Source organism: Rhipicephalus microplus, chromosome 6 (assembly GCF_043290135.1).
Source record: "Rhipicephalus microplus isolate Deutch F79 chromosome 6, USDA_Rmic, whole genome shotgun sequence".
NCBI lineage: Eukaryota > Metazoa > Arthropoda > Arachnida > Ixodida > Ixodidae > Rhipicephalus > Rhipicephalus microplus.
The window spans coordinates 163213304-163226137 of NC_134705.1; the positions used below are offsets into that span (position 1 = coordinate 163213304).

Consider the following 12834-nt stretch of genomic DNA (forward strand, 5'->3'; position numbering starts at 1 on the left):
CAATAGTTCACGGAGCAGCAGCATCTCATTGTTTTAACCGGTATATTGCTAAAGCTGGCATCGTTATAAGAGGTTTTGACTGTATAGCGGAAATTCTCCGCATAGATAACTGTATCCGTCGTTGTCGTGTTATGTTAGACAAAAATAATGCCACGCGACGTCACAGTGATGCCTCATGACGTCACAAACTTTGGCAATCTGTTATGTTATGATGACGTCTTCAAGCCGGCATCTTCGATCCTGTGGTGTCTTCCGTAGCTCTTGCGGACGCCACCGAAAGCCACTTTGCACGCCTGATGAGGCATCTTGAATATATCGCTCGCCTTAGAAGGTAAACTAGATTGTGTGCGGAGAACACGTCTAGAACGGGGGTAGAGAGATATGAATTGGCGATCAAGGCCGCCAGTACGATTCTCTCTCTCTGTCTCTCTCTCTCTCTCTCTCTCTCTCTCTCTCTATATATATATATATATATATATATATATATATATATATATATATATATATATATATATACATATATACATGAGATCTAACAAACTAATGCCAAGGAATGAAATGTACAGGGGAAGTTATTAGAACCAATGGAATGTAAATAAGAAGAAAGAAAAGTGGATGAAAAAATAACCAGCCGTGAGCAGGAACTGACTGACACTCTTACTTCTAAATTCACATATAAACCCAAAAAAGTGGATGGAGGGAAGGCCGCTGTGGTAGCTCAGTGGTTAGAGCATCGAACGCGTTATTCGAAGGTCGTACGTTCGCTTCCTGCTCACGGCTCGTTATTTTTTCATCCACTTTTCTTTCTTCTTATTTACATTCCATTGATTCTAATAACTTCCCCTGTACATTCCTTGGCATTACTGTCTGTTAGATCTCAATAATATTGTGTTAAAACACGGTAAAACGAGCCCTTAGGCATACACTTCTTTCCCTTATTATATATATATATATATATATATATATATATATATATATATATATATATATATATATATATATATATATATATATATATATAGAGAGAGAGAGAGAGAGAGAGAGAGAGAGAGAGAGAGAGAGAGAGAGGTATTTTTCTGTGGCAAGGAAGTGGAATTCGACCACCCCTATGTGAGTTCGAGCGTGTGTTTGTGTGCGTTTGTGAGCGTATATATATATATACGCACTGTTGTTCCCTTGTTCCCAGTTGGCACTTGTGGTGTTTGCTGATTTCATAAGGGTATCTTCCGGAGTTAAGAGTAATCGCCCTTAGTGGCGCCGACCCCCTACTTCGCGCCGCGAGTTAGGAGGGCTTGAGGCGGACTTGCGTTCACGTGACCTCGCGCCATGTTTGCCCCAAACCTTTCTCCCAACTCGCGGACTTGCAGCCGCCGCCTCCGGGGAAATTGGGAGCTTCGGGCGCGTTGACAGCTTCAGGGCCATCCAATCGCCTCCCCCCGATTGCTGCCGCGCGCTCGGGAAAAGTTTGGCCTCGTCGAACTCGCTCACTGCGCCGGGGTGACGTCTTGGCGCGCGCTCTGTCGGACGTGCAGTGCGACGCGGGGGCTGTCAATCAAATTTCCGTTTACGTCCGGTCCAAGTTTGTTCGACTAGTTATGGGCACAGTTTCGCAATAGTATACGAGAAGGGAAGTCTGGCGTTGGTGTCTGTGGCCGCTGCGAGGCACAACTCTTAGGCCAGCGTAGACCTGTCGGCCAGTAGACGCATTTGCTTCACCTTCGTTCTTGCGGCTACACTCTGAAAAAAAAATGGCCCGTATCTGCATTTCATCTGCAAATGTCGTCGAAAGACGATAATATTGCGTGTGGAGAGAGTGAACAAAACATTTATTTGATGTTCTGCTCAAGAAAATTGGTGAATGTTATTCTGGAGGTGCTGCGTTAGAGTGCCTCGAGCGTGCAGTGGAAGTGAACGAGCGCATCAAGTGACGTCACACGTGAGACATGAGCGCCATCTGGCAGTTTCTTTCAAAAACAAAGCGCGTGGCTCTGAGACTGGTGTGCGTGCCCGCCTCAGAGGTGATAAGGTGTAGAACGCGACGCGACGGGTGGGTGCCCCCACCGCCTCGTTTTAGCAAAGCGTTGGAAACACTCGCCTTTCCGTGCAAGCCTTGGATGGTCAGCACAGCGTGATAAGCGCTACGGTCCTTAAAATTACTTATGTAAGCCTTTTCTGCTAAAAGGCGCACATGGAGAATATATACGTGTTGTTATGGTGCCCCAGACACGCGCAATAATTGCTTTTTAATCGACAATTGCAGAAGTGTGAACGCTGAAGCTTGAGCAACATAGGTGGGCTCTGCGGATGGGGTCGGCCGTTTCAAATACCCGATGCTGTTAAGAGTCGACAACCAGACAGACAGACAGACAGACAGACAGACAGACAGACAGACAGACAGACAGACAGACAGACAGACAGACAGACAGACAGACAGACAGACAGACAGACAGACAGACAGACAGACGAGACCAAAACTTTTGCGTCGGAGGTTCCCAAGAAAGACTATCGTCTTTAAAAACCGATTAAAGTGGTCGTGTTTTTGTCACACTACTATAATCGGCACATGGACTGCCAATTTCGCACCCCCCCTGCCCGACGTTCATGCAACCTGCACCACAACGACTAGGCCACCATGACGGGTAAGGCTTTGATAATTTGAAGATCATCATTACCCTGGCTTGTGGCTGTTCAAAGACGAATTGAAAATAGGTCCATTGAATATAGCGTTAAATGCAAGAACTGCCAGCTAACCAGGAACTGGTTAGATACGTGAGCGAATTTAATATCGCGAAGTACTTAAATATTTAAGTATACGCATGTACTTAAAAATTCCTGCGTCCTGTCTCTGGACTACACCGGCCGCTGTTCCCCACTCGCCACACAGGAAAGCGGCATTAGCGGGTAAATTTGTAATGACTTGAAAGAAGGCCTAACGGACAGCCCAAGAGGTATACCTTTAAGAAGGTCACCGCCCCACCACGCGCAACACAGAGCCTTCTTTGCCAAGCCACCTTGAAAGCGCACTGAAAGCTCTCGCTTCCTCTTAAAACTCCGGCCTAGGTTATGCCTTGTTAGTGACACGTGGCCAGCTGTTAGCCATTAAATGCGCTTTAGCAGCGCTGAGTGCCGCGTTAAAATGGATTTCCAGGGTCTCACCTCTGGACCTTTGAGAAAGGCACCTTGAAGAGATGACCATGGGTGTTAACGGAGTTAACCAGGGGCGACAACATTGCTGGCCACGCTACACCTGGGCTGACGAGGAGCTCGTAGAAAAGGAGGCAATGTGGCTGAATAGAAATCTTTCTTACAAGTTTTTATGAATTGGGAAAGGAACCAATACGTTGCTTACGAAAAATTACGTAGCTTCGTATTACTTCGCCCTCCAATCTCATACGTGTGTCAGTTTAACTCTGGCCCCGCGCGGTGGTCTAGTGGCTAAGGTACTCGGGTACTGACCCGCAGGTCGCGGGATCGAGTCCCGGCTGTGGCGGCTGCATTTTCGATGGAGGTGAAAATGTCGTAGACCCGTGTGCTCAGATTTGGGTACACGTGAAAGAACCCCAGGTGGTAAAAATTTCCGGAGCCCTCCAGCACGGCGTCTCTCATAATCATATAGTGGTTTTGGAACGTTAAACTCCACAAATAAATCAATCAGTTTCACCCTGGGAGCACGGCAAAACAGTTTATCTTTGTTAAACACTCGTCTGCGCCTTGCGTTTCGGCCAGTTTATAACTTTGTGCTTTGGTCTTGTGAAGGTTGCTAAGCATGTGTCCTTAGTAATGTATATCTTAAGTCCCAGTTGTTCTGTGGATATAATAGCGTTGATAAACTGTAATTATTTTTCACTAGGGCTACAATGTCATATGGACGAGTCAACAAGAGCTATTGCTCCATGTTTGGGTGGGCAGCTCGTGGTTTCCATGGTTAAGCGTTCACATTCAGCCCGTCCCCATAAGCACGATTGTATTGAAGCTGTGGTCAACTGTCCGGACGCGCATATACTTTGACAGCTGAGAACACAACCTGGCGTTCCTGCAATTTGACGTCATATACAGCTGGCACTCGAGTACAAGAAGCACAAAAGAACAAATACAAACAATGTGTTGTAACAATACTGATTGTTGGCCTAGTTGGTACTTGCTTAATGACATGCTTTGGCCACAAATAACACACACAAAGTAAAGGCACACTCAACGACAAGCACAAGCGCCACTTCCAACTAAAGTAGACCGGGCGCAAATCCAGACATAAGTAGACACATACAGACGTGCGCAGTCTCGGAAGCCTATTACATTAAGAAGAAAGGTGAAAGGTGTATCAGCGAACCGTCGGTGACGTTGTCCGTATAGGAGAAGAGATTGTTTGATAGCTGGATAGCGTAAGACGGCGCATATCTGTAGGTTGTCACTTAAGCCTGGATTTGCGCTCGGTCTACTTTAGTTGGAAGTGCCGCTTGTGCTTGTCGTTGAGTGTTCCTTTACTTGGTGTGTGTATTATTTGGGGCCAAAGCATACAAACAATATAGCTCTATTTTATGAAGCGTTGGGCACAAACCTTAGGAAAACACCATGTGAGATGCTTCGTGCTCAGAAGATGGCGGTTAAAATTTTTGCGCTCGTGTATACCTTCAGCCGAAACTTGTCGACACTATGTTGGCTAAGGGGCAAAACAGCGCGGGAACGATGAATTTTCGGTGGAGGAAAAACGGACCACGGGCCCTGCACTATAAGCAACGCAGCGCTCGCTATGCGCTTTTCCGTGGGCAGCATCTGATTGTTTCAATGCTTTGCTTAATTTTCATAAACGCGTTGAACCAACTGCACAATAAGGCACACTCCAGCAATATTGGGACAATCTTCCTAGCCACCATGGTCAGACCGCGAAGTTCCTTGCATTCAACTTGCATTCTATACAACAATGTCCAAGTCAATATGGATCCAACGTACTTAACCATCTTCTACTGTGCTTTATACTTTATATATCACATACGCGACAATATCTGGAACACACAACATGTCATTATTTTGGTCTTGGCGGGCTGTGCTCTAAAAGCAATTGAAATACTACTGACCTATGCTTGGTTATTGTTGAAATGCTTCATTATAAACGTCGGCCTGCGTGCCAAACTGTAACATGGGAGTATTCAATTCTCTGTAGCCTTCTTTTTTAAGCTATAGATAATTCAGCCGCCGCTCCTGTTTCTGTAGGCAGTCAGGATAAGGAAACCTCAATTCAATTTATTTTAATTGATTGTCGGTGGTCATGCCTATATACTAGTTCGAGTAAGTTCATTGGAGGCAGATGACGATTATGAATATTAGCCTGTACTACGAAATGAGATTGTGACCAACAGTCTGCGGAGGTCCACCATCCTAGCCATCTTTTTTTTTTCTTCGGAAAAGCGTACATGTTTTCTTAAGTGTAGTGTCGTGTATGCGCCTGGAAAGGCGCCAGCTTCATTGAACGGATACTGACAGAAAATTTTGAGGCAGAGATAGCCTGCGGGGTCGAACCTCGTGAATATTCGTATATCATCTGCAAAATATCAACAGCGAATGTAGCTTGGAAGGCGCTTTATGCGACCGTCTCCATAGCGGTATAGAAACCCTCGGAGGGGACCCCAAGGGGACCCCCATACTTCCCTCATGTCACCACGCTGCGGTCAACAAAACAAGTTATGATGATTTCATAGCCGCCATTTTTCTTTTGCCACGTTAGTTCCTGAAGTCTGTATTTCTCGGCGGCTGCATGGTTGTGAGTGCGTGGCCATGGCGCGCGCTTGGAAAGTTTTGTGTTCGGTGACATTCCAGTCCCGTTTCCTATTTGAAGGTGATTCTTGATGCACAACGTGCGAAAGTGCGTCACAGTTTTGTGTGCTGACGTGTCAAGAGCTGCATACGCTAGGTGGCGACAGTTGCACCCAGTTTTTGGAACTCTCTCAAACCGAAACAGAAACTTATTGATGATGAGGGGCCTGTATTTAATTATCTGTCGCGTGCGGCAGCAAACGATGGGTCGTGCCATGAATAACAGGCCCACAGCAACGTATTGCAGCAGAAAAACGCGAAGCCAAAGTTTTTGTGTCAGTACCCCTTTAACATCAACCTAGACTTTTTGTTTATTTTTGTCTCTGATATTGTAGACTTCTCTGCTTGTATCAACTGCTGATAATTTTATTATGCCTCTATCCTCTTTGAAATTCATAACCTCTGAAGTAGACACGCTTTCCCCTATAGAGAGAGAAAATGAGAGATAGATGATTCATTAGAAGACAGAGAGCTCGGCCTGAACTATAGTTCGCTCTAGCCTCCCCGAATCTTCAGAGCTGATTGTGGGGCTAAAACGTGTTTCATGGTGCCAAGCCTAAAAGGTTGCTTACGGAATGCTGTATACGACAACCAATGTCAAGGCTGAGTGCGCTCTACCGACATGCATGCGTATTTGCTGCGATATTTCCTTTGCAGCCGCGGCCACGTCTTTGTATAGCACGCGAGCGGCCGGCCGGCCTTGCCCTGCGGCGCGACACCTTGCGGTCGTTGCGGGTTGTGACGCCGCGTCCACAGGAGCATGCGCAGCCTTACAGACATGCAGACCTGCTCTGCACGGGTGACAACGGAGGAAAGCGTGCTTGTTTTGCCTAAGATCCGCGCTCGCTCAGAGCGCTTTCGTCGCATCAGTTTCATAAAACGAAGCGTGTTTCGACTGATAAAACGCACCTGCATTAATTATGCACGCTTCGTGGCTGTTTTGAGGCACGCGATTATATTACGACATAGTAATCCTAACAGCTACGTAAATAAAGAAACCTCCTGACGGTCACAAAAGTGCGTCGTTTATGCAGACATTTGTTATCAGCCGAAACGCGCTTCGTCTTATGAAATATGACGAAAGCGCCCTCGGCAAACGCGGATATTCGGTTAAGCAAGTACACCTTCCAACGTTGTCACCCGTGCCGACTGGGTGACGAAATCACCCAGCACAAATGTTTAGTAGTGCCTATTTCGCGCTGATGAGCCCCGAAGCGTGTTGTTTGGGTACTGCCCGCCCTATGTGTGGTGTTATGTCCACTCCCATTCGTGGACTCAAAACTCCGCGTGATTCGAACAGCTTTGTAGTTTCCTTCGAGGTCAGACTAACGAGCCTCATTGCATTACCACGAAGAAGACATCACAAAGCCCGTGTTTCGTGCATCTGCGCCTAAGTTGTCCCCGCAGAACCAAGCAACTCGTTGTAACAAGGGCGAAATCAATATTGTCACGTCCATAGGCGTGTGCAGGGTTCCCCTCCGGTGGAGGTGGCGAAGTTTTATCGCAGCGCCCCCCTCCCTGTTATGTCAATGTAGGGGACTGACATGGCGCCCCGCGTCTCAGGTGACAAGGGTGGGGGGGGGGGGGGGGGTGAGCGCCTCCCTCCGTGCGCACGCTTATGCTGACGTAACAGAATATTCTAAACGAGATGTTTCGATTTTACTTTTTTTCCCGACGTCGTACTACTTAAGCATGCTTCATCGTAGAAAATATAAGGTGCAGTGTATAAAGTGCCGAACAATGAATTAAAACGCTTTTTGTGCCTGAACGATTTGAACGAATTAGAAGAATATTGCTCTAACAGGCATTTTCTTTTCTTCTCTTTTTTCTTTCTCCAGGTAGAATGCCCCTGAGAGGCACACCGGGCCTGGGAAGCCTTTCCAAGCCTAGCACTTGCACTTAGAGAATCGAGCCTTCGGCAACTGCGCCACCATATAAGTGCGCAACCGTCGTGCAGTGAGCAAGAAAAAGAAGATGGCGACTCCTATGTTCCGATCGCTAAAAACGATGCTGACGTCCCTAGCACTGCTCCTGGCTTCGGGAGCCATGGGCGCCGCCGCCGCCTACACCAGCGAGGTGAGCGACGGCGCTGACGTCAGCACAAACGAGACCCGAAGCGGCGAGCAGTGCAAGGACGGTCTCATCCTTCCCGTATGGATGCCTCAGGAAAACATAAGCACGGGTGACGTTGTCGCTCGCGGCCTAGTCTACTTCCTGGCGCTGGCATACATGTTCATCGGAATATCAATCATCGCCGACCGGTTCATGGCCGCCATCGAGGTCATCACCTCCAAAGAGAAAGAGGTGACCATCAAGAAACCCAACGGCGAGACCCAGACCATCAGCGTGCGCGTATGGAACGAAACCGTGTCCAACCTGACCCTGATGGCCCTGGGCTCGTCGGCACCCGAGATCCTTTTGTCCGTGATCGAGATCTACGCCCAGAACTTCGAGGCCGGTGACCTGGGTCCCGGCACGATCGTGGGCAGCGCTGCGTTCAACATGTTCGTCATTATCGCCATTTGCGTCTACTCCATCCCTCCGAACGAGGTGCGACGCATCAAGCACTTGCGCGTCTTCTTCGTCACGATGACGTGGAGCGTGTTCGCCTACATCTGGCTCTACATCATCCTCACCTACTCCTCCTGGGGCGTGATCGAGGTGTGGGAGGGCGCCATCACCTTCATGTTCTTTCCGGCCACCGTGCTGACGGCGTACATCGCCGACCGGAGGCTGCTGATATACAAGTACCTTTCCAAGAAGTACAGGGTCACCAAGAGGGGTGTTATCGTGGGCAGCGAGGGCGAGGACGTCGAGATGGCGCCCAACAAGGAGAGGCTCGCCGACGGCATCCTGGGAGGCGGCCCGCTGCGCCTGTTCGGCGAGGAACAGAGCTCGGAGGCCAAGGAATTTGAGGAGCACCGCAAGGAGTACACCCAGATCCTGCGGGAGCTCAGGCATAGGAATCCGGATGCCTCGATGGACGAGCTGGAGAGCATGGCCCGAGACGAAATCATTGCCCGTTGTCCAAAAAGTAGAGCTTACTACAGGTTTGTTTGCTTTTACATTTTCGGAAATAACGGTGTAAAGGGTGTGCCTCGGATGTGTATATTTACGTGAATTGGCATGGAATAGCTTTGTGATACAGCATGCTTCATGAAAGGCGCACATCATAGTATATAGGTCGTGCCTTCTACAGTTTACTGTTAAGCGATTCGTATTCAGCCCTGCGTTGTTTGTGTAATCATCTGTAGATATTCAACTACGAAAGACAACAAACCCAAATGGGACTGGGCCCATGATGAACAGTTGAAAACTATATCTGCACTGCAGAAAGAAAGCCACGTATTTTCTCTTCAAGCACCAATGATGCATAGTGAACTCACAGCACCTCAAAACAGTCCTGAGCAATACCTCGGTATTGATTAACAATCAATGAACAGCACAGCCAAAGGGCGCGTGGCGTAGATTTTACAAGCGAGGCGCGCAGTTACCAATTACTCAAATGTCCTCTCTTCATTCAAACGTTGGGCCCTCGTTTGTTGCGCGGGGCGCCAGTGGTATGTCGTCAGTCAGCAAATGGCTTTTATTGGCTCACAAATTAGATAAACCAGGACCGGTATCACGTCGAGTTATTGCTACGGGCTGTCTAAATTCGGTTGCGCTGCGTTCTATAGAGTGCTAAGAATTAAACAGTAGCAACACTAACGCACTCGTGAATCACAAGGGTTGGACGGGGGGGGGGGGATCGTGTTACACGACGTGCGCTAAGGTCGCTTCTTCCCCCGTGTTACCCCAGTGTAGCTTTCGGTCAGTTGGGCTACACGCGAGGAGGCATAAGGGGCTTAGAGCGTGTGGCAAATGCCTGTCACTTCACTCTTTCGTAACGGACTCGAACTATTTTCCCGGCAGTTCATGCGTGTGCCAATATACGCTCTGTTATTCATGTCATTCGATGATTAGTTATAAAAATGGTTCGGGGCCCCTGCCAGTAAGCTGCTGTTGGAATGTATAGTTGAAATCGGTAGTTAATTTCAAAGGTTGCATTAAATAATTCAGAGAATGGAATACGAAGGTCCCATGGTTCGTGGTCACGAATGGCACGTGCAAATATACGCTCTTCTATTCCGTAACGTACAAGAAACATTATACGAAGGCAAATAACAGGTATTGCTACAAAATCAGGGTCAAGCTTTCTTATTCTTAAATGGACCTTTTCCAACGTAGAAGCTCTATACGTCTTCTTTAGGAGCCAAGGAGCTCTGTTTTCTGTGCCTGAATAGCTGTAGAAATCACCTTCGTCGAAACTGGGCCTCCATGGCTATAGTACAGTTGCCGACGTTTAAGAGAACGCAAATAAAATAGGGGGATCCCGTTCCACGCAAAAATGAGCATATCTCACAGCGGGTATGCACTCCGAAGTTGTCCGCCACGTGCCGGTAGATATTGTCAGATACCTGGTATTTTTCGAGCATAATTTTCAAACCTGGTATGGGCAGGTGCCGCTCCGTTCAGTCCTGTTGCGGCGGCGTGATGACCCCCGAAATACCTGGGCCACGTCTCATCGCCGCGACCTCGCGTGTACAGAATATGCCCTACTCAAAAAGTCAAACTGTCACCGATCACGCGACATGGGCAATTGCGCGACTTGGCGTTTGGCCATGCCAACCGTCTGCCCGATATAAGGAGCTAGCGTTTACGGAGACTCGAAGATGCAGTAGGCGTTAAAGAATTGCTGTAAGCCAAAGTGAGCGTTGGTATAAGGTGGCGCTGATATACATAGATATTTTAATCGGTTCTGTTATTTTGGTTTGCGAGTTGGTCTTAACTTATGTGCTTACGAAATGACTCTTCTGTCAGTATATATTGCACAGCTTTCCGATGAAACTTTCAGTTGGCAGTGAGTGCTTGTCCCTGTCTTTCCCGACCCCGTCTACGTATCGCACTCCCACGCGAACATTGTCTCCCCTTGCTTTGCAGAATCCAGGCGACCCGCAAGCTCATGGGTGCAGGTAACCTGATCCGGCGCAAGGCGGATCTTCGCGAAGTCGGGGTCAAGGACGAGGGGAAGGAGGAGAAAGTGGAAGAGGAGTGCGTGCGGCTGTTTTTCGACCCGGGTCACTACACGGTCTTCGAGAACGTCGGCGAGTTTGCCGTCACGGTGGCGCGCGATGGCGGCGATCCGCAGAGCACCGTGTGCGTCGACTACAACACCGAGGACGGCACCGCCAACGCCGAAACCGACTACGTGCCCGTCGAAGGCACCCTCGTCTTCCGCCCCGGAGAGAACCAGAAGCAGATCATCATCAAGGTGCGTACGTACCATGTCTAAAGCCACGCCAGCAGGTGAGCTCTGTTGTGTGTACTGTGCATGTCCCCATAGAGAAAAGCAAGAGCAATTGGCATTGTGTAGCCCGTACAATCCGGAGGTACAGTGGACTTACGCCAAATCAAGAAAATAATTGATAAATTTTGGAAAGTGCTTTTACGAAAAGCCAGTTTAGGGGTTTAGGCAGCAGAATGTAATCGAAATGACGTAAATGATATACAATAGGTCGATTAAAATTGATAAAGAACACCATGAATTTGAATTGTCCTTTACGTGCCACTAAGTTTTAAGGCCGTAATCAATGTATTGGTTATAGTAGTGCTAGGGTATGTCAAGTTAAGTAAATTGGGACAAAGGTAGATTAGATCATGTAGGTAGCATGCACTAAAGTAGTATAGGTAGCGTACATGTAACTTTTGCGTGTGCGTTGTGTGATGGGGTATGTAAGTGTTTGCGTGTCTGTCTGTCTTTGAGTTTGTTAGCAGTCTGTGTTGATTTGTATGTTCGTGTCTGGGTGAGCGTTTTTCAATGCCAGAGGCTCTTCTTGTGAGTTTGCTTGTGGTTTCATATGACCCAGCCACAAGGGTACGTACGTGTGTGTGTGTCAGGGCTTCTGCGCGTGCGTGTACCGCAGTATTCTTTCCTTTTATTCTCCAGCTTTTCCCCAAACTTATCGCTTCACGGCAAACTTTAACATCTTTAGCATGGCATGTACAAAACATATGTCCCACCACTGAGATTGACATATGTTGCGGAAAGTGTCGCTGCATGGCTGTAACAAGGGGGACACTCACGAGAGTACAGATGGAATAAAAAAAGAACTGCCAAAATGGGTGCGCGCGAACTATATGAATATTTCAGTCCTTCTTCCCCTATGTCGCGCAACTATCGGCAACATATGTCAAGCTAGTACCAACTAGACCAAGGGCAAGTTTTATTGACCCGCTGAGATATGTCGCCGTGGTTGTCGTTGACGTGCGCGATCGCAAGCCCTCGGTACAGAGACCTCTGTGGTAATCCCCGCAGGTGATCGACGACGACGTGTTCGAGGAGGACGAGCACTTCTACGTGCGTCTCTCGAACCCCCGGTACCTGGGCAGCGGAGGCAGTGGCGCCACCACCACCATGAACGGATCTCCGGGACAGCCGCAGCCTCCGGGACTCACGACGGGAGCGGGCAGGCCTCCCGTGAAGCTGGACGCGCCCTCTGTCTGCACCGTCATGATCCTGGACGACGACCACAGCGGCGTCTTCAGCCTGCCCGAGAGCCAGGTATGCTAACGCTGAACAACTTCACCGTGCGTTGCCTTTGATGCAGTGTTGACAACATCTAAAGTGAACCCTTCATTGGCCTCCAAGGTGGTAGAGCTACGACGTTTATTCTATACTTGGCAAGACAGACATCAGAGTTTCGTACATGACGTGTTACCGTGGGGTCGACAAGCTTGATAATAATTTCCCGAATTTTGAGGTGATCAATACTATTAAGATGGTCTCTTTACGTGTGGACGACACTGTTCATTCGGTAGGTTCTTCCAGAGTGGTCGGGAGGTTCTGAAATAATTACTTAAAAGATCAAGTAAGCATTACTGCTGAAATAAGCAGGCCAATGCATGATGGGGAAGCGGCAACATGATTTGCATAGAGTAGGGTGTGTTCAAATGAGACATGGAGCAAAACGCGGCATTTTGACTTTG

At 48.3% G+C, this 12834-nt stretch overlaps 1 protein-coding gene across 6 annotated transcripts in view; it reads left to right on the forward strand.

Annotated features, from left to right (window-relative positions):
* LOC119167205 (sodium/calcium exchanger 3) overlaps positions 1–12834 on the forward strand; it is a 362967-nt gene that overhangs the window by 236527 nt on the left and 113606 nt on the right. For 5 of the 6 annotated variants that reach the window (XM_075866920.1, XM_075866923.1, XM_037418641.2 and 2 more), the window contains 3 exons: positions 7647–8858; positions 10789–11119; positions 12164–12409. In XM_075866920.1, the coding sequence (XP_075723035.1) occupies positions 7783–8858; positions 10789–11119; positions 12164–12409 (1653 nt within the window). In that variant the 5' untranslated portion in view covers positions 7647–7782. The remainder of the gene's footprint in view (positions 1–7646; positions 8859–10788; positions 11120–12163; positions 12410–12834) is intronic. The other variant, XM_075866921.1, reaches the window with a different exon arrangement.